Source organism: Dasypus novemcinctus, chromosome 26 (genome assembly GCF_030445035.2).
Source record: "Dasypus novemcinctus isolate mDasNov1 chromosome 26, mDasNov1.1.hap2, whole genome shotgun sequence".
Taxonomy (NCBI): domain Eukaryota; kingdom Metazoa; phylum Chordata; class Mammalia; order Cingulata; family Dasypodidae; genus Dasypus; species Dasypus novemcinctus.
Genome location: NC_080698.1, coordinates 15,222,751 through 15,244,223, shown reverse-complemented (window position 1 = coordinate 15,244,223; position 21,473 = coordinate 15,222,751). Strand labels below are relative to the sequence as shown.

The 21,473-nt window shown below is 44.8% G+C and overlaps 1 protein-coding gene across 2 annotated transcripts in view; it reads right to left on the bottom strand.

Annotated features, from left to right (window-relative positions):
• The window catches only part of CACNA2D3 (calcium voltage-gated channel auxiliary subunit alpha2delta 3), a 933,078-nt gene that overhangs the window by 433,489 nt on the left and 478,116 nt on the right, over positions 1 to 21,473 (bottom strand). For both annotated transcript variants that reach the window (XM_058288134.2, XM_058288135.2), the window contains exon 10: positions 7,145 to 7,234. In XM_058288134.2, coding sequence (XP_058144117.1) covers positions 7,145 to 7,234 — 90 coding nt within the window. The remainder of the gene's footprint in view (positions 1 to 7,144; positions 7,235 to 21,473) is intronic.

Sequence of the window (21,473 nt, the reverse complement as noted above, 5' to 3'; positions counted from 1 at the left end):
AAATGCAATACCCATCAGAGAGCTCTGTGTATCTGTTACATTAGAGATACTAGGCCTTGGGCTCAGGAAGAAATGCCTTCCACTGTAAGTCTGTCAAGTTTATCAAATGATTCTAAAACTATTTATGAGTACCCACAAGAGCACTGGAGATGAAACAGACAAAAATCCTTTCCCAAGTGGAGCTTATATTCCTTTTGGGGAGACAGACAAGAAATAAGGTACATAAATAAATTATGATGTATGTTTCAAAGCAATGATGCTAAGGAGATAAAAGAAAGTAGAGAAAGGGGATATTGGGGCAGGGGGTGATTTTAGAAAGAGTAATCAGGGAATACCTCACTGAGAAAGTTAGTAACACTTGAAAGAGTTAAGTGTCTGGGGGACGGGCATTCCAGAGAAGGCAAAGAGCAGGTGTGAAGGTACTGAGGGCAAATGAGCCTGGCGTGTTCAGTCTATTGACCAACACTGGGGAAGGTGGGAGGCTGCTCTAGGCTCTGCTGGCCAGCAGCTGGTGAACCAGATTGCTCATAAAGCATTTGAGATGAAGTATAATGCCCAGTCTCTGTGCACATGGATTTCTGATATGGAGTGTGAACTTGCAGTAATCTGAGAGATGACCATGACTAACAGGAAGGATGGAAGGATGGGTGGGTGGATAGACAGACAGATGCACAGACTTGCCTTATAGCCATATTGGGGACAAAATGAAGCCAAATCAAAACATGCATAGGACGCCATGGTCTAGTAGAAAGCCCAACAATGTTATTCCAGCAGTATGAGCTGTATGTCTTGGACAAGTTCTCCCTGAGTCACCATTTTTTCATTTATAAGAAGGGGATAATATCTTTAAATGGTTGCTATGTTACAGGTAATAAGTGTTCAATTAGGTGCTGAGCTATATGTGTGAACTCAATCTCCACCAGCCTCTGAAGGAAAGACTATCAATATCTCCATTTTACAAATGGGAAACTGAGGCACACAGTGATTAACTGGCTTGCTCATAGTCACATAGCTACCTACCATCCAACAGAGCCAGGATTCAAACACAGGCAGTTAAAGTCTAGAATTCACTCTCTAAGTCAGCACCCTCAGTGACCTCTCAATAATGCATGAAGCTCCTTGAGCAGATGGTGACACCTGGGAAGGCTCCTCCAATGCTTCCATCTCCTGTCTCTTCCTCTCTCCATCCCTCTCAGGGTTCCAGGACAGCCACCAGGGTCAGGGCTCTGAGTGAGAGCTCTCAAACGTTTATCCTAACTCTAATCCTGGCCCGTGGCAGCTCAGACTAGAATGTGCCCTTGGGCCACTGCGCAGACAAGGTCCCTGCTGCAATGATTTTAGCAGGAAGAAACACCTGAAAACCAAAGCCATCACCTCCACAGCTTTCCACATGACTTTACTATTCTGTTGTTTTTATCAACCAAACTTACTATTCCAGGTAACTCTTGCCCTGGAAGAGAAAAGTTGCAAAGAACTTTATTGCTTATTCTAGGAACTTCCTGAAAGATCCATCAACTTTCCCAAGAAAGCATCAAAGGACAATGTATACTCTAAGACTCTTTGGACCCCTGACCTCAAAATCTTTGCCTTGCTATGTCCACCAGACCTAAACTAAAATATTAGGATCTTTAACCATTCCTAACCAACCCATGTTCCCTCTGCTCTGCATTGAAAGACCCACCACAAAGCAGACTTCGAAGTCTCAATAAATAGTCTGACTTCGCCCTTCCTACTCTGAGACACCACTAAGACTCTGCCCTGGGGGTGCATGTTCTCCCTTCCTGCACTAGGAATAGGCAGCACCTTGCCTTATCAACAGGTTGTTCTGGTGACATTTTGGGTAGCCAACATGCAGCATAGCCTGAAAATCCAGCTGCAAGTGCCACTGAGCAAAAGTAACTTTTATTCCAGGTCACAGAAGGCTGTAGAAGGAGAGAAATTTAGGAGACCCCCGGGCTGGTTTCATGCAACTCATTTGAAAATAGCCAAGAAAAGTTCTCCCAAAGAACATGAAGGGGAGGGAAATGAAGATACCTGAATAATGTAGATTGGAATAAGAGGCTGCCAGGAGCTGTTTATTTTAAAACATCACTTTCCTATCTGGCTGAATCCCTAGTAGTCTCTGCAGCAATCTGCAGTTGGAGAATTTTGAAGAATGCAATTAAATTCAAATGCTTTGATGAGTAATATCTCTTCTCTTCATATTTGTCTAGAACTTTTTTTTATTGAATAGCGAGAGTGATGAAAGTGTTTTCCATAATAATAACAATGACAAGGGCCTGATGATGAACTACAATTAGCTCAGTGATTCATCAGTTAGCAGTGAAAATTTCAATGCATCCTGACATTTAGAGCATTTGGTTGTGATTAACAGTCTTTGAAATGTCACTGAATTTTATTTAATTGGCTAAGAAAAATTTTTAAAAGGTAATCACTGAAAAGATCACATTCATCGCCAAAAGAGATAATTGCAGTTGTCACATGACAAGGTAGATGCTAACTACTGTAGCAAACTGGCTCTGCCTTCTTACAGAATCTAATGAATGCAGAAGAGATCAATAGCTGGAAGGCGCTTAGAAGTTTATTTGAATGCTCCTTTCAAAGCCCTTTGTATCAACCACTACAAGCCTTTAAGTCATCTGAGCAAATACTGAAACTGAAATGCAGGTAACTGTACGATAAAATTAAGTTCATTTAATTAAAATAATCTCTGAACCATTCTAAGTTCCAGCCACAATCACAATTTCAATTGTAGTGTGTGTGGGGGGGGGGATGGGGTGGAGGATAGGGGAGCATGAGAATGTGTGTTTGAGAAATAGCTATTTATTTTGTATTAGCTTGCAAAGGCAGACATAATGCACAGGAAAAGAATTCTACCATTTTAAGGTCATATTGATGAAGTGGAAAATAGATAAACCTTCATTTTCATGGGAGATTAACCACCTCTCTGTTGTCAGAGTTTGGTTGTTTAAAAGCCCAGTGGCAAGAGATGGGATGAAAATGCCTCTCTCCGGGATAAATGTGCACGTAAAAGAACACAGTGCCAACACCAACCAATCTCAAGCAGGAACATTTTGTAACATGTATTGTTGCTTTAGCATTTTGCTTTCTCAGATTTATATTTAGCCCATCAGATTTTCTGATTGGCTGGACTCCAGAAGGTCTTTTACAGGTTAAGGCAGGACAGGTAGATGTAGTGGAAGGTCTCACAGTTCAAAAATATTTAGCACACCAGGATTAAACAAAAAATCCACTATGTGCTGGCCACTTCTCTGGATCTTAGAGGTCCCTGTGGGAGTAAATACATCCCTCTGGGAGCCCTGGGAGCACACAGTGATCATCTGTCTGAAAGAGTGCTCTGTGAGCCATGAGTTCTACAAGTGCTAAAACTCAGTTTACAATATGAAGACGTCCTAGCTTGATAAGTGAGTACTGGTATAGACACACATTTTAGAAGATCTGGCTGCTACAGGACTTCTCAGGGCCTTTAATATGCTCAAGTGCACTGCAAGCCTCCAAGTGGGGGAAGGCATCTCCCCAGCTTGACTACAAACCCCTAAGATGGTTTATCTTGCAGACCAGTGCCCAACGAGGTATGCAATGGGAAACACAGGCTAAGACATATCTGAGATCAAAACAGGTAAGTGCAAGAGATGAAAGGAGAAGAGGCAGCAGGGCAAGAAGAGAGAGGACAAGGTAAAGGGAAGAGATAGTCCTGAGGGCTTGGGCAGGGAGTGGGACCTGAGCATTGAGAAGTCACAGGGAGCCTGACAAGAGGGGAGACCCACCTAAAGTCTCAGTGGTCATGGAGATGGCACTTCTCACCCAGCCCAGCCCTGCTGAAAAGGAGCCAGGCCCTACTTCATCCTGCTGAATGCCTAACCTTCACGGGCACGCGAGCCACAAAATCACACAGCACTCCACATTTGGAGGGGCCTGCACCTGGTTTAATGCTCTGATGTCCCTCTCTTAAAATTCTTAATTTTTGAGCATGGGGCCTTGCACTAGGTCTTGCAAATTATGTAGCCGGTCCTGGGTCTATCCCATGGGTCTATCCAATGAGGAAAATAAGAGTGAGATTTGGAATAGCTTCCTCAAGTCCACACAGAGAACTCAGTCCAAGTCAGGATTCTCTACCCAGCCTGCCAGCTCCAGGGGCCACAAATGGAACCACAGATAAAGCTCTCTGGACTCTCGGTCCTTCATCGCCATGGCCAGAGGGCAGGAAGACAGAAATTCAGTGCAGGGAAGACTTCCAAATAGGGTCTCCCCAGTTCAGAGTTGCCTCCCCCTGCTGGTATAAAAAAGTGAGCCAATGGATATAAATTGGCATAAAATTGATATACATTGGTATAAAAAGTGAGCCAATTGTAGCAAGTCCTTTCACTATTACCAACTGGAAAGAGCACGCTGAGATGAGGAAGTCGGCATCTCCAAGTCCTGAGTCAGTGGCTTTCAGGGGTTCAGACCAGAATTTAGAGGCAGAGCCTGGCCCTTTGCCCCGGCTTGCTATGTTTCTGAACTTTTAAAAGGCTGTTAACATGGATGAGGTGTCCAAAACACCAGCTCTTACATAAAGGTTAATTACCTGTGGCCAACAGGCCCCTTGGAGCATGGTGAGAAGGAATGGCCTCAGATTTATGTCGACGCAGCTGACTTGGTCAGGACAAAGAAAATGGACCCCTCCTCCTTATTTTCTCTTCTTCTCTGCACTGATACAAGACTGAGACTAAATGACCTTCCTGGTGTGAATAGATATTATTGATAGAAGAGAGTTGAGAGCTGGTATAGCCAAGGAGACAAACCTCAAGTTTTGGAGGTAGGCATAACAGATCAGCTCAAATAAGCTGGCAAATGGCTCACCTGCCTGAGCCTCTGCTCGCTCACCTGCAAAACAGCAGCAGCTTGCCCTGCAGAGCTTCCCAGAATCTAACGACAGAAAGGCCACTGGGGCTTCTAGCTATATCTCCTGGTTCTGCTGGATACCTGCATATGGAGGTTAAACTACTCATTGCCTGTCTATTTTCAGATTCACCCCAGGCCTTTTCCTGCAAGTCATGTTCTCCCACGTTCCCCAACAGTTTTGACAACGTTCACCCAAAGGGGAATACTGGTGGAAGCAAGGAAGAAGTCAAGTATTTCTAAGCTATTTCACCCTGCATTGGGGAGAGGGGCATTTTCTGGCAATGGCTCCATTTCCTCTATGGTCCCAGCTTCCACAGAGACAGGCCCTTCCCTCCAAGATCCCTGCTCTTGCCAGGCAGCCCTCTCCATGTGCCATCTCCATCGGATGACCACGGAGACCAAGCTCTGATAACAGCCCCCACTCCTGTTATCCCTCCTACCCTAGAAGAGGCTCCTGCTGGTGCTAATTTGTAGATTGCTTCAGTCTCTGTCTGGCTTCTCAACTTTTCCATTACTTGTACAAACAATTCCCTGAATTTAGCTCCTTCTATTGGAAATACTTGGAGTTTCTATTTTTCTACATCTTACCTGCTACTTCCCTGATCCAAGCCACAACTATCTTTCACCCAGATAATTTAATAGCCTCCTCCCTGCTGTTGTCCTTGCCCCACCCAACCCAGATGCTTTACAACATAGCAGCCAGTGAAATAGTGTCAAAACCCAAGTCGGACTGTGTCACTCTACGCTCAGACTCTTCAGTGGCTTTCCGTCCCACACAGAGCAAGAGCCAAAGTCATCACTACAGTCTGTCAGGCTTGACATGACCTGGCTCCTGCTACCTCGATCATCTCATCTCCTACCACTCTCCTCCCCACTTGGCTCTCATCACACTGGTCTTCTCACCGTATCATGCATAAGCCAAACATCCCCACCTCAGGGCCTTTGCACTTGCTGTCACTCCTGATGGAAGCTTTTCCCTCGAGATAGCCCCATGGCTGCTCACTTCCTTCCCTCCTGTCTCTGCTCCAATATTGCATCATCAAAGAGACTGTCCCTGACCTCAGTCTATAAGGTAACAACTCCCCATCCTTCCAGCACCCTCAGCCACTCTCCATAACCCAAATCACCTCAACTGTCTCTTCCTGGGTCAGCAAACCTTTTCTGTAAAGGACCAGATTGTAAGTGTTTTAGGCTTTTCATTCCCTACTGTCTCTCTGACAGCTACTCAATTCAGCTGCTGTAGCACAAAAGCAGCCACAGACAACATAAAAACAGGTGGGCATGGCCATGTTCCAGTAAAACATTATTGACAAAAACAGGATGCCAGCTGGATTTGGCTCTTAGGCCATAGTTTTCTGACTTTTGCACTAAAATGTAAGCTCTATAAAGGCAAGGACTTTGTCTATTCTGTTCACTCTTACATTGCAATACCTGGCATTAAAAAGAAGGTGGCATATTATTCTAGTTAAAAAAATGATAAAGAACCTGTATTAATAAGGATAGCCACTATTATTTCTACTATCCTTCCCAGAGCAATTAGAAATCAAAAGTAGCATTTTGCTCTAGCATAATACATTGTATTCAAGGGTCAGAATCATCAGTCCAGGATTCTCCAAAGTGTTTCACAGGATGTTAACAGGTTAACAGGTGTGACTTGAATAAAGGATTCTTTGTTCAAAGAAGTGTGCAAAACACCAAGTTAAACAGGATTACTTTCTGTAGTACTTTTTGGAGCCTTGAATTTGCTTCTGCATATTATGTATCTTCAAGGGGTTGGAAGTAGGGGAAGGATAAGTGTAGCTTGTGGCTGCCCTGAAACATACTTCACAGAGTAGCTCTTCTTCGCCTGTATCTTGCCATACGTTGGGATTCAGTGGGACACACAGTGAGAAATGAGCCTACTCCATAAAGAAACTGAGAGTTTCCCAGAAGAAAAGAAATCTGTATAACAAGGTGTTGGAATGTTAGGAGATACCAATGGCCCAGAGACAAACAGCGTGGCAGGCAAGCCTGAATCCCCTGACCGGACTTTGCCATCAACTCCACCAGCAAGGCAGTGGTTTGGCCTCATCAGGTAGCACCTGATTTCCCAGATGACTCAAATGACCAGCCTTACCCTCCCATTCCACATATGTGGGCACCACTAGGTGACAGCTAGGCTAACAATAACACCAATCCTCATTTAAGGAAACAAATACATTTTCCTACAGATGAAAAAGGCAACTCAAGAGGAGCTTACATCATTAAGAATGTTGAAGGCCTCATTCAGAGCTATATGCAGCATTCCGATTCCTTTGGCAAAAAGTTTGTCCAGATGCTCCCTGAAGTGCTGAAACAACAAAGCAGAAAATCCATTAGTGCCCATCCCACTATTTGAAATACCAACCTTGAATGAACAGGCATATTCTAAGGCAAAAGATCATTAATTCTCAGACTGAAACGGTCATAATTCATTTTCCCTTTGTCCTTTCATATTCAAAACAAAATAACTTGTTCAATGTAAATTTTACACTCAATATGCATTTTAAAAGGACTTGATTGCATTTTAGGAAAAAGTTGAACTCTGGTGAAAAGTACGGAATTTGTCTCAAATTTCTGCTTTCCTCTTCAGTTTCATCTCTTGGGACTCTTCTCTGCCTGCTCTCCATTCCTGATCACTTCTAGGACTTTGTGCACACTCCCCGTCCACTGGGAACACTTTTCACCCGTGCCCTGGCTCCCCTGCCATGCTGACTCTCAATGGCTTCTGGAATCTCAGTTGGGGCATCAGCTCCCTCCCACGCAGGGAAGCCTTTCCTGACCAACTATCTCTGAGACTGGCTGATTGGAAGGCTGCCTTTGTGAACTCAGAGCACCCCAGACTCAGAGCCACCTTGAACTTAGCTCTCCAAGTGTGTAAGTGCCTGATTAAAGTCTGTCCTATACAAGACCGTGAAACTCTTTAAGCCAGGGAAAGTCTAGTGCCCTCCTCTGTTTACCATGCCCACAGATACCGAAACACAGAAGGTGCTCAGTCAAAACCTCTAAAAACAAGGAAGAAGACTGGATCATAAAATCGGGTATGAGTATAGTCATGGGGGCATAGGCTAGAAATACAGAAGCTCTTCAAGGAATAGACAAAATGGAAAAGACAGTCTGCAGGAGCAGCCCAAAGTGCCTTCTTCTGACTCTGTTGGTTCTACAGGAGCATCATCTGGAGAGCGAAGGGCACAAAAGAAAGTAACTGTGGAACCCCACCCAATTCTGCCTCTCTCCAAAGGGGCCAAGAGGGGGTCAAGGAGTTGGTGTCCACCAATGCCCAGAGGCTGTGTCTCCATATGCACTGTTACTAACGGGCTGACTCCAAAACCATTTCTTTTCTTTAGAAATGAATTCTTCTCTTCCCAAAGGCATCCACACCTTTGTCTGATGAAGAAACTGGCTGAAGGAGTCATCAGAAGGGAAAGCGCAGGAAAGTGAGTTCATTGAAATCATCTGCCAGTCACTTTCCGGCTTGGGAATGACTTTTTTTTCCTTGCCATGCCCAGGGATCCAATCAGCACTCAGATGGCGACCCCACTCATGGTGTGTCCTACAGGCTACGTGGCCATCGGAACCTCCAAACCATCACAAAATCAGAACAGATCATAGAGGCTGATCTTAGAATGTGGCTCAGGAAGCAAGAGGGACCGCCGCCATGGGCATGGGGGGCAGTTTGCTGGCAAGGCTGCACCCACATGAACTGGAAAATTCAGGTGGGCTCCTCACAGCTTGACGTTAATGACACCAAAGACTAATATGTGAATCCAGGCTGGGTGTGGAGTTGGTGGCTCACCTGGATACTTCCGACCAGCAAGACTCTTTCCTGGGATTTCATGGCAGCCACTTCCTCATGCCTATAGGAGCAGCCACCCTTACCTATACCTGTCCCATGTTAGGCCCTTAAAAATACCATGCAGCTAAGCCTTCAAAGCCACCTTGTAAGGTGCCATCATCCCCTTGCAGATGGGGAGGCTGAGGCTCAACACTGTGTGCAAATCCACACACCTGCTCGCTTCCTGGGCCCAGGTTCTAGTGCAGGTCTGCTTTATCCTCTCTAAAGCCCTCCTCTTTCTGTTATACACTGGCTGCTGCTTCTCGAAATTAGAAAAAAGAAGTTTTGGTGTGTTTTTTTTAGTACCACACATGCTGGGCATCGGCAATGACCTCAATATCTACATGGGCAGTCTGGCTCTGCACCTGGAGTGGGGCTGAGTCTACAAGTGTGTAGCAAGTAGCTTGAATGACAGGAGGAGAGGGACGCTGAGGGCCAGGGAACCAGCCAAACCCTAGGGCCCAGAAACCAAGTCTTCAACTTCCCTGTTCCTGTTCCTGATCCTGTAGTCCCAGGAAGATACCAGGCACAGGCGTGAGCACTTGATAGACACAGGCAGTTAGCTGAATGTAAGAACACTCAGGCCTCCTGGCTGTAGCGGAGCAGGTCAGTCTCCCTTCACCAAGAGCAACTGCCTTTGGACAGTAGACTTGCAGAAAAGTGGAGACCATCAGGAGGACGTAGGCTCAGCCATGACACACCACAGTCGTCCCTATACGAACCCTGCAGGACACAGCATGACAAAATACCCATCCCGCAGCCTCCAGAGAGGCTGCTTTCTAACTGCACCCAAGGTCCCACTGCTGGGTCTGATCCTGGCTATGCAAGTACATTCTATTTATCCAATGTCATTTCTGTCGACTGCATTTCATTGGGTAAGGCACACAAATTTACACAGCCTTGTCCTTCTAATAACATGACAGGCCCATTTAATTGTTCTCTTAATCCATGTGTAGCTACATGTCATGTGCAGAAAGATTTATGCAATGGCTGTTTACATTGTTAGACACACACAATAAAAAGTAACAATATGTCATGGAGTTCACCTCAATTCACTTTTATATCAAGATCAGTTGTGATTTTGTTTCTTCCAGATACAAATCTGATCCATATATTAGATGACAAAACATTTCCTCAAGTTAAAGGTTTCCAGTGATGTCAGGGATGAAGGACTCTCTCTCTCCCCTCTCCCTTCTTCATGTCCCTCATGTCTAAACTATATAGTTTTTCCTACACTGTAACCTGAACGAAATCAACTTCATCATCCTGATCTTTTGGGCTGCACTTAATGCCCAGACAGATTCTCCTCCTATACAAAATCTGTCTTATCAGAGAACTCCCTCCCATGGTGTGGCCTCCATGATGAGCTGCACTGTCCCTACAGTAGCCAGAAGCCACAGGTAGCTATTCATATTTATATTTAATTAAAATTACCTACAAATTACATACCCAGAAGAATTAAAAGCAGGGACACATACAGATGTGTGCATGCCAATTTTATAATGGCATTATTCATTAATTGCCAAAAGTTGGAAGCAGCCCAAGTGTTCATCAACAGAGGAATGGATAAGGAAAATGTGGTACATACATACTATAGAAGATTACTTAGCCATAAGAAGGAATGAGGTATTGACACTGACTAACGGACAAATATTCCATGACTTCAATGATATGACCTAAGCACACCAAGCAGACTCAGAGAGCTAGACTCTGGAAGACAGGTCACCAGGAGACAGAAAGGGAAGAGAGAGTGGTGACCTAATGCTCAATCTGGATAGAACCCATGGTAAAGAGGTAGTTTGGCAGTGGATGGGAGTGATGCTGGTGCAGGGATGAGAGTCCATGATGCTGGAGTGTGAGTGTGAGCAGGGATGGAGGGGTGAGTTGGACTATCCTTGGAACTGGGGGGGAGGGCTAGAGGAAAGAGCAGGTGAGCTCCAGCAAGGCAGAGGTCTGTGGTTGAAAATACAATTGTGGTTATGTTTTTTTGGCAAATATGGCAGGTGAGGTCCACTGGTGCAGGGTGTCAGTGGTAGGCAGATGTGGAAAGGGTGCACTTGGGGCAGGCGTCTATGGAACAAGAATGCATTCATCTTGTTATAGGGTGCTATCTTAGTAGGTGGAGACCCACCCAATAAACAACAAAATACTAAAATCACCTAAAATTAATTCATTTCCTCACTGGCACTAGCCCCATTGTAAGTGTTCAATAGCTCAATAATGGATAGTGACTATGCATTGGATTGCATAGATTACAGAACATTTTCATCATTGCAGAAAGTTCCATTGGACAGCAAGGGCTAGACTTGTTCTTCCTCCTCACTAAAGACCCACTCAAGGGGAGTTCAAGGAAACTCTAAGGCCTTGCACCCAGTGGACATCAGTGTCTTTTGCCTGTCTGACATCCATTCCCCTCCCTCTGACTTTCCTTAGGAAATCACTTCTCTACCTGCATCCCTCCACCACTGCAGGTTTCTTCTTCTCTACTCCTGGCTGTAGCCACTAAAAGGCTTAGAAATTGTTAGATTTAAGGCAATCATATTCTCATCATTATAGGTAAGCCGTCAATATACAGAACCTATGGACCCTAAAAAACAAACAAAAAACTGCCCTAGGAGTCAGGAGACTGAGCTGTAGTCCTGGTTCAACCATTTACCAGCTGCAGTGGTAACTTTATCTCCAGAATAGCGGGTGAAGAGCAGCACTGCGTCAGAGCAGCAATATCAACTGTCTCGGATATAAGGAAGTAAAATACAAATCCTACATTTCATACCTCAACAACACTTCTATGCCAACTTCCTGGTTTGACATTTTAGGATCTGCTCTGCCTTGACACATGTCTTATTTCACCTTCAAGGGACAGGTTTCATCAATGAATATAATCACGGGGTTGAGTTCACTGACTCCAAAACATGACTATTCTCCAGAGCGCGGCTATGAGAGAACGGAAGGGTCAAGGTGGCCTGAGCAGGAAGGAGGCTCAACCACCATGTTCAGGAGGTGGCTAATTTGCAGTTTTTTTCCTAAATGAAAATAAAGAGTTTATTGGACCTTGTGACAGTTCCATTTACTATTAAACTTCAATTAAGGAGGAGGAGGGTGGCTTTTTATCTTTGCTTCAGGCACTCACACAGCATATGCTGCTTCCCTGGAAAAGGCCTCACTTCCAAAGCAATTAGTGCAGCTTAATGCCTGAAGAGAGAAACCAGATACTGCGTGGCAACTTCCCGTGCCAGCCGCCAACAGGCAAAGCGAGCCTGCTTATCTCCCTTAAACAGTCACAACATCCAGGCCAGCAGAGGATGCTGTGAAATAACCCTCTCCCCCAACCAGATTTAATTTAGCTGAATCAATACCGATAACTCTCTCTGTGAAGATAGCCATCGTTTTTTCCTTCTACGTAATTATCCATGTTTGGCAACTATGGCAGGGGAGTTTCACTGGTGTGGGGTGTCTTCCCAATTAAGAGCAGGGGATTAATACAAAATGTGGACATTGGGAGACAAAACAATCTCTCCATCAGCAGAGACCCCGAGAGCCCCAGACCCTGGCTGGGGTTCGGCGATTTCCAGAGGGAGCGCTAACAGCCATCCGTCAGTGACGCCCAGCAGGGCCACACGAGTACGACAGATCTGACTCTGTACGTATTAGGTGCCAATGAGGGTGGGATCAGCACATCAGCCACGGGAAGGCTTTCAGAAATCGCCCACTCAAGACCTCTGGCTGATTGCATGTCAGATGCTGTGTGCTTCTCTCGCACAGATCCTCCTAGCAGCCATAAAACAAAAGTACAGTTATGTTCCCATTTTATAGGTAGGCAACCAAAGACTGAGAATGGTGAAATAACTTGTCCATGGTGGCCCAGAAAGAACGAGGCAGGCTGGGTTCCAAAGTGCTGCTCCTCGGGTCTGCACGTCTAGGAAAGACGGCCTCTTCCTGACACACAGGGCACAGCTCTTTACACCCGAGCAAGGACAGCCGGCACCCGTACAGAGACTTTAGGTTCCTGTGTAAAGCCGCAATCCCCTTCGGGCCTAGTCTCCCGGACACGCGGCCTCTGCAGTTGCATAAGGCCTGTGCTCAAAGGGTCCCACAGTCCGTTTAATGCTCTGATGCTGCCATCTTGAAATCCTTAATTTTTTTCTTTGAACCTGTGTTCTGTAAGTGAAGTCTGTTAGGACAGCAGACCGTGTATGGGAACAGAAGAGACACACGGTATTTGAGCCCTCATGGCCTCATTCGCATGTCCTTTTCACGATGACCCATGAGCAGAGAATTCCGGCGGACCCACAAGGTGTGGGGGTTCTGTGACTCTCAGGGTACAAGGTAAGCGTGCTCCATCTACAACTGGCTAGGCAGGGACACTGAGAGCACTTGTTTCCAACACAGAAAGCAGGCAATGATGCTTTAAGGAACATGAATGACCAAGGAACCCTATCGTATCCTTTCGTACTCATGTGACTTATTAGTCAACCACTTATGTTGAAAATCATGACATACAAAGAAAGGGGGCGACAGGGCAACCCAGAGTTCCTTTTCCTTTCAGTCTTCCCTTCCCACTTGAGTAAGCTGAACTTAGACATGTGGGTAGAAGTGAAATAAAAACAGTTGGGTTACTTTTGTGTAGTATCACCACTGTTTTGTTAAAATAAACTACCCACACATGTACAAGGTATAAAATACAAATTGTGCAATTTTCACAGTTCCCTGAAGAAGTTAAATGCTCTAAACTGTAGTTGCTTATATTGGCACTGCACAATAGAAGATAAACTATAAAATTCTAATAATTTGAATTTTTATTTTTCCTTCCCTTAACATAATTTTAAATAGCAAATAAGAAACACCATGACAGTCTAAGAAGACTATGGAAAAGCTTGATATTTTAGCACCTTAAAAGGCATTTTTTCCTGCTTTTAGAAGGCAAACTACATTTTAATTTTTCTTCTTTTTCTTCCCCCTCACTTTCTTTTTGTACTGAGTCCTGCAAATTTTGTAGCCAGTCCCAATCCCATTTGTCCAGAGTCAGATGCTGTGCATCCCACGCAGACCTTGCTTGGTGTCAAGCCACAGCTCCAGTCCAGGGCTCTGAGGGTCGGCCACCTAAGCTGCCACTCGGTATCTCTTATACAGGCATGAAGCAGTGTTTCCCAGATATGTGCATCTGGGAACTGAGTTCTGTGGGATTTTGCCACAAACACACGTGATGAGCACTGTGCACTGTAACTCCTGAGAAGACCTATAGCAAAGGGCTGCTTAGCTTCCTAATCCACCATGTTCACTCAATACGTGAACTCTTTCTCAGAAAACACCCAATCCAGGGCTTCTCAGCAGGGGCACAGCTAAAGGTTGGGCCGGGGGACTCTTTGGTGGTGGAGGGTCCTGTGCATCGTAGGATGTTTAGCAGCGTTCCCGGCCTCTACCACTTGATGCCAGTAGGACCCAAAATAGCAACCACAAATGTCTCCAAATGTCCAAATTGCCCGATGTCCCCTGGAGCAGGGAGGTAAAGTCACACCAGGTTGAGAACCATTGATCTAGGGTATCTCAGGGAAAATACACACTCTGGGGAATCCTGCTTCTCTGCCAAGACACCCCCTCCTCCCTGCCTTAAGATCCACTCCTGGAACACAAGCCTACAAGGAGGAGGCCTGGAAACCCACCATTCATGGGAATTAAATCTTAATGCGTAAAACCGAAATCTTTACAAAACTCTGACTACAACTTTTAAGAACAATGTATTTTAATTGAATGACCACTTGTTTTCTGCACCCCTAATCCAGGCTGACATGGTTGACATGGTAAGCTAGGCCATCAGAGTGGCATTTCAACCACAACTCACCATTTCAGTCACTAGTTTACACCAAGAGAAGTTACACCGTCAGTACTGGATTGAATTGCTTCATTCAGAATTCTACTTTGCAAACTATCTCAAGTTCATTCCCCTGAACACGACCACGTTATGAGTTCTGCTGGCTGCTACAAAACCCAAGAAAGGTAGGCACTTGTCTAAATTCACTGAAGGATTGCAGTAGTTTTTACGTCAAAGAACTTAGTTTATAAAGAGAGTCATATATGGGAAGCAGATTTGGCTCAACTGATAGGGTGTCTGCGTACCATATGGGAGGTTCAGGGCTCAAACCCAGGGCCTCCTGACCCACGTGGTGAGCTGGCCCATGTACAGTGCTGATGTGTACAAGGAGTGCCATAACATGCAGGGGTGTCCCGCACGTATAGGAGCCCCACGCACAAGGAGTGTGCCCCACAAGAGAGCTGCCCCATGCGAAAAAAGCGCAGCCTGCCCAGGAGTGGCGCCACACACACACAGAGCTGACGCAGCAAGATGACGCAACAGAAAGAGACACAGATTCCCAGTGCCACTGACAAGAATGCAAGTGGACACAGAAGAACACACAACGAATGGACACAGAGAGCAGACAATGGGGCGGGGGGGGGGCAGAGGAGAGAGATAAATAAAAAATAAATCTAAAAAAAGAAAAGAAAGCCATATGGCTTAACGCACACATTGTTTGACAAACTAAAATTGAGCTCCTTAAGGTAAGACCACCTTAAGTCTCTCCAATCCTCTAACAGACACAGCACACCCCTCACATTTTCAGAAAATAGGGCTACTGCTCCCGTTGGTCAAGTTGGCCTGAGAGGATGAGCAGTGCCCAATAAATGTGCCTATCTCATTCTGATGCTAAGCTACTCAGTGATATTTGCAAATAAACCTTCACAGTCCTCTGTGGTCCCATTGCCCTGAGCTCCAAACCCAAACTTCAGAAGTGCATTTCTCAGAGACCAAGTGGGGGCCACATACTCTACCAGAGGTTATTTAATCTAAATGTGAACTCTCTGTCCTGATTTAATTCATCCTGGAAACAAGCCCTCCAACCTGAGACAATTCTCCCCTGTTCCAGTTTAGTCTGAGAAATCCCTTGGCTAAATTTTACAGCAAATACCTCAGGGATCCAGGGCAGTGCAGAGTCAATGCACTTTACAGGAAAGGCCTGTGTCTTGTGGCATTGCTTCCTCCAAGCCCAGGCTCCAGGAAGTCAGACTGCCATTTGATTCTGGTGGGGAGAGTACGCCGTAACATGGTGTTTCTCAAAGATGAAAATACACTGGCCCAAGAAAGCTAGCATTAAAAAGTCCAGTCCAGATGTTTGCAATTTGGGAGAAAAAGTACAGACACTGATAGAAATGTGTCTGAACCAGTCCCCATTTCTCCTTTACGTTGTGTATAACAAATTGGAGTGTCTGAAGGTAGCAGCTGTTTAGTGCTAATGCCAAATTAGAGACAAGATGGATTTCTTGGATGTGAACAACAAATGTTATTTCATACCAAGTAGGTTAGCTACAACCTCACTTCAGTGTGAAGCACTAATTAGCCCGTGTATGACTGTGGTGGTGAGCCCCAGTAGATAGAGCATTGGCGACTCCCTGCAACAGGGAAGTACCTACTCTGGAATGGGTGCCAGCACCAAAGCAGCCCGGAGTTTCCAACTAACTGCTGAGAGGGACATGAGGCAAGACCAGTCCAGGGAAACTCACCGCCATATTGTCCTACCTCATCGGCTTCCGTGTTATGTCCCAGTGCTAGTAAACCCTTCGCAGAGAGCCCGCCTCCACAAGCCTCCAAAAGACTGAGGAGAGCCCCTGTCCAAAGGCTGTTTGGGCAGAAACGCCTGCTTTGTGTCTCCACATGGCCCGCTGGCGTGTGTGTAAACAGCAGGCCTCGCACTTTACATCTTTCTGACATTTCTCAAGGTCCAAGTTCATCCTCTATAAACTTTATAAAAACCTTGATTTGATTCAAATTGGTTCCTCAGAGGAAGAATGCTTTCATCAGCTGGAGTGTGTGAGCACAGACAGAAGTCACAGCTTTGGTTAATTCCAAACACAGTGCCAAGCTCTGTGGAACTTTCAACTCTGAAGAGATATGTATTTATAGTCTGCATCCAGGCAGAATGGAATGCAGATGCACCCTGTGGAGGCCAGCGGCTCATCTTCATCAAACCATTATCTCAGAGTCCCAGAGTACTTTGCACCCAGATACAAAGCTATGGCCCAGGGAGGAAGGGTGGGAGGTGCTGAGGACACATTTGTACTTACATTCCAGAGGCAGTGAGGGATGTACCCTGACCCACCCCACTCTCGCCCACTGAGTGGAGTCACTGTTCATTTCTGGGGCAATTTGGCAGTGACATGTAATGTCATGAGAGAACCTACTTAGAACTTTGCTCGATGGCAAGAGCTGGGGTTTCCAGATAAAATACAGTATGCCCAATTAACTGACATTCAGATAAACAACAAATAATAGACTAAAAAATTTTCCAATGTTTATCTGAATTTCAAAGTTAACTGAGTGCCACAGAGATAGACAGACATGCAGACTGATTGATTTTTGTCTATATCTGGCAATTCTACACAAGACCAAGTTCAGCAGTAGTTCTTTCGGCAAAGTTTCAAGAAATGCTCTGATTAGCTCAGTTTAGGCCACGTGCCAGGAAGCCAGAGAATGGGCCCTTGACTTATGCAGTCCTGGATCATGTGCCCATTTCTGATTCTGAGGTTGCAGGGGCAAGAGCTAGGAAAAGACCCAGTTGCACATCACTAATGAGTTTGCTAAGGACAGAGGTATTCCAAGAAGAGAATGAGGGAGAGGGGATTCTGGATGGACGAGAGACACAGGCACAGTCACCAAAAGAGCACCTTGTTGGAGAGTCAGGGCCCTCCACTGGAGCAGTGGATATGCTCAGAGAAGCAGGTGGCACAGGCCAGGGTGGCAGAGTTGTGCACAAAGGTGCACACTTGTGCATTGAGGAAGGTGGGATTGCATTTAGTAATGGGGAAAGATAAGAAATGAATGGCAGCCTTTTCCAGGGAAAAACCACAATATGTCTCTAAAAAGTAGAGATGTTTTCTAGAAAATAGGTCATTATTGGGATGGTTAGAGGCCTAGCAGGAACAGAGCATCCCCAACAGAAGAGAAGATGATGCTGATGGCACTAGTGTCCACCGGGTGCTTTCTATACAGCAGCCTTGACTTCTGAGCACTTGTAGGTAGTGTCATCTTCAGTCCTCACAGTAATCTGGTGAGCTGAGGCAAATGCTCTTATTACCCTCATTTTTCAAATAAAGGAATAAATTCAGAGGAGCCGGGTCACTTGATAAAGTCTCACAGCTAATAAGTGGAAGAGTTGGGATTTACACCCATGCATTTCATCTCCAAAATACATACATTGTTTTTATCCAAAAACACTGTGTTAGAAAATTCCATTCATCGACTCATGGTGAGTCTTGTTTTACCAATGCCCTCCCTCCCCCCACCGCTGATGTTCCGTGAAAGCAGTCTCCATTATGGAGCTCAGAGATCTCTTAATTATAAGGAGGCCACACCCTGACATCCCCAGGCTTGTGTTGGCTCTTCCCACGCTGTGCCAGGGTGGGTCCCCGTAACCAATAGGCTGCCCCAGAAGCGATGGTGCATCATTTCCAAGACGAGGCTATAAATGACCTGTGCCTTCATCTTGATTGCTCTCTTGCTCTCCCTTGGATAATTCACTCCATGGAAGCAACTGCTTTGTTGGGAACAGCCCTATGGAGATCCAGGCAGTGAGAAACCAAGGCTTTCAGCCAATAGTGATCAAGGAACTGGGATCTCTTGCCAACAGCCATGAGAATGCGACCTCCTGAGAGACCCTCAGTAGGGACAACCCAGGATTCCTGACCCACAGACACTGTATGAGCCATCAAAGGCTTGTTGTCTTAAGATGCTAAGTGTTGGAGTAATTTGGTACACAACAATAGACTGCTAACGCATCTCCATCCAGATTGCTTTGCAGCTTGTCCCAGATATCACATCACTTCATCTGCAAACATTTCCAAATGCATCTCTAAAAGAAAAAGAGTTTCAAAAACAAAACCACAACACCTATTTCACATGTCTTTTTTTTTAAAAAAAAAAAACCGAGTGCACTTAATTACACTCAATCAGTTCATAAGAGTGTTTAATGAAATATTAACAGAGAAAGTCAGTAGAAGAAAGGTAGAGAAATTTTGTCTTGCAAGGACTAGAACCTAGGGGCTCCATAATCACCTGGCATCCATTCCATGTTGTACCTATGGTTAGAAATGTACATGATAGGAACTCCAGGGATCTTTCTGATTCTTTGCTTAAGGTCCCTATCAACTGTGGCCACAATATAACACTTGTGCTGAGTTACTCTCTGTACTAAGCAGTCATCTGCATAGGTTCCTTTGTGTGTGCATGGTAATCGTTCAAATCTTGGATCCTTAGCAATCCTTAGAGCCACTAGATACTTCTGTCCCAATTTTTCATTTCAGCCGTGACATAGTCAGTTATACAAGGGATTGACTTAGCATACAAATAGTCCATCATCAACTGCACTAAATCCAGTTTGGCTTTGATAGAAAAGTTGATAAAGTTGGTATCAACTAGGATGTCATAAGGTGGCCCCAGCTGTGTATTATATTGGAAGAATAAGCAGGAAGGGTGTTGAGGCCAAGCTCATACCGCACACTCGTTCTTACTTCCTACATGTCCTTAATTGTCAATTGCAATCACATAGCTTGAATCAGGATCCAAATAAGGTACATACATTGTGATTGGTTCATAAGTCTCTTAAATCTTCTATTCTAGGGGTCTCCTTCTATTTTTTTTTCTTCCAATTTTGTTGTTGTTGTTGTTGTTGTTGAAGAAATAGGGCTGTTTGTCATGAAGAGCATCCAGGAGTCTGGATTTTACTGATGGTATGTGCATGGTGTCATTTAGCATGCTTTTCTTTTTCTGTCCCCTGTATTTTATTAAATTGGTGGTCAGATCTAGAGGCTTGATCAGATTAAGGTTTAGCTATTTATTTATTTAGGCGCTCATGGTGTTTCAGCAGAGAGCATCTGGTAGTCTCCTTGACATTGGCAGCCACTGAGGCTGAACACCTAGATCAATTAATTCATTGGGTCTGGAAACGTGACATTTTAATTCTGTCATCATGTCTTCATTTATTAGATTAAAAAATTCTTTGAAGTGGAGCATTTCCTCTTCTACTGTTTAGTTACCAGAGGAACTGTTTGTACAGTAAAGTTGGATAAATGCTTGCTGCCCTTCTTTTGTTCACTGATTTTCAAAATGAAGATTGGTCTAAAGGTAACCAATGAAGGATTTTCTACCCCCTCTTTTTTTTAAGGTTCATTATGAACTCAAAATTGTTCTGTTTCATATTTTAGCATCAGCATGGACTGTAACAGAGTATGTGTTTCAATCCATTATTGACTGTTTTGGTGCTCAATTCATCCCATCCTTGGCCAAGAGAGTCTCCTCCCCTCAGCTTGCCCTCAAGTCCTCTTTACAGTAGTCAGTAGCTTCTGTGCTGTCACACAGGACAAGGTATCCCAGGCTCATTTTGTTAACCTTCCGTTCCTGACCCAGAATCAGCCAATGCTCTGAGGAGCCTTGCACAACCCAAATTCTTAACCATTTATTCTCTACAGACTTTATGTTCTCTTTGAGTATTTGCCTGGGAATGAGAGAGATGGAGGCACAGAAAAAAAGAACAGAAAGGAACTGACTGAAGAGGCAGAGAAGGAAAATAGCAGATGGAGAAGCTCAGGCAAAGGGCATAAAATGTGGTAAAACGACAAGGAACTAAGGTGGGAAGTACTTACTGCAGAGAGATCAGCATTTGCTCAAGGAACAGGAAAACATGGTGAGGGAAGTAAATGTTGGAGTCAGAAGAAGAATTTGACAAAGAGGAAGGGAGCTCAAATCCCATCACCTCAGGACTGGAAGAGGTCTCTGAGGCCACCCATCTGGTCCAATGCCCCACCTGTACTGGGTAAAGTCTGACTGTGTTAATCCTACATCTCTCCTATCATGAACTTCTCCCTTTCCCCATGGTACACATTGAATTCCAAAATCTTTAGCTGGTAAGAGAGGCATGCAGAGCTTTAGAAACATGTAATAGGAGCACTGAGAGAGGGCCCAGATGTCAAATAGACAAAACCAGAGGAGCTGGGACATGAGGGTCTTGGATGAAAAAGATAGCATGTGCCAAGGTCCTGAAGCAGAAGGGACCAGAACTTCCAGAAATGATTGTGATAAGGTCACATTGTTGATGACAATGACTAAGATTCAAGGGGCCTTACAATTCACAGACAAGCTGTGGGGTTCACAATATGGGACAGAAAGGCCTTCCCAGGGACCCCCATGTCAGCAATATGTGAGCAAAGAAAGTATGAATATGGACATGATACAGGGCAAGAGAGGCCTAGGGTTATTGCATTTATGAAACAAAACAGCAAGGGTCCACAGAAAATGTAAGTACAGATTTTCAGCCACAGGACATGAACTCAACAGAGGACTTTATAGACAACACGCATGCTCCCATTCTGGAAAATAAAGATACAGTCGGTGGCAAGGGGAACAAGGGTAGAAGAAACCACCAAATAATTTTATGACAGGTGAATAAATGAATAGTTGTTTTCTAATTCAGTCATTATAAGAGTAAAGATAAATCCTTTTTAAAAGACCCAACTCTTTTATCGAGAGAAACTGCTTCTTTGCAAATGTGCAATGTGTCCTGACATGGGAAATTCAAGCAAAGAAACATAACGTATATTACAAGAGGTCCTGTGAACCAAAGTCAAGGATCAATTAAATAACGGTGCGGTTCTGCTGATCTGACACACTTCA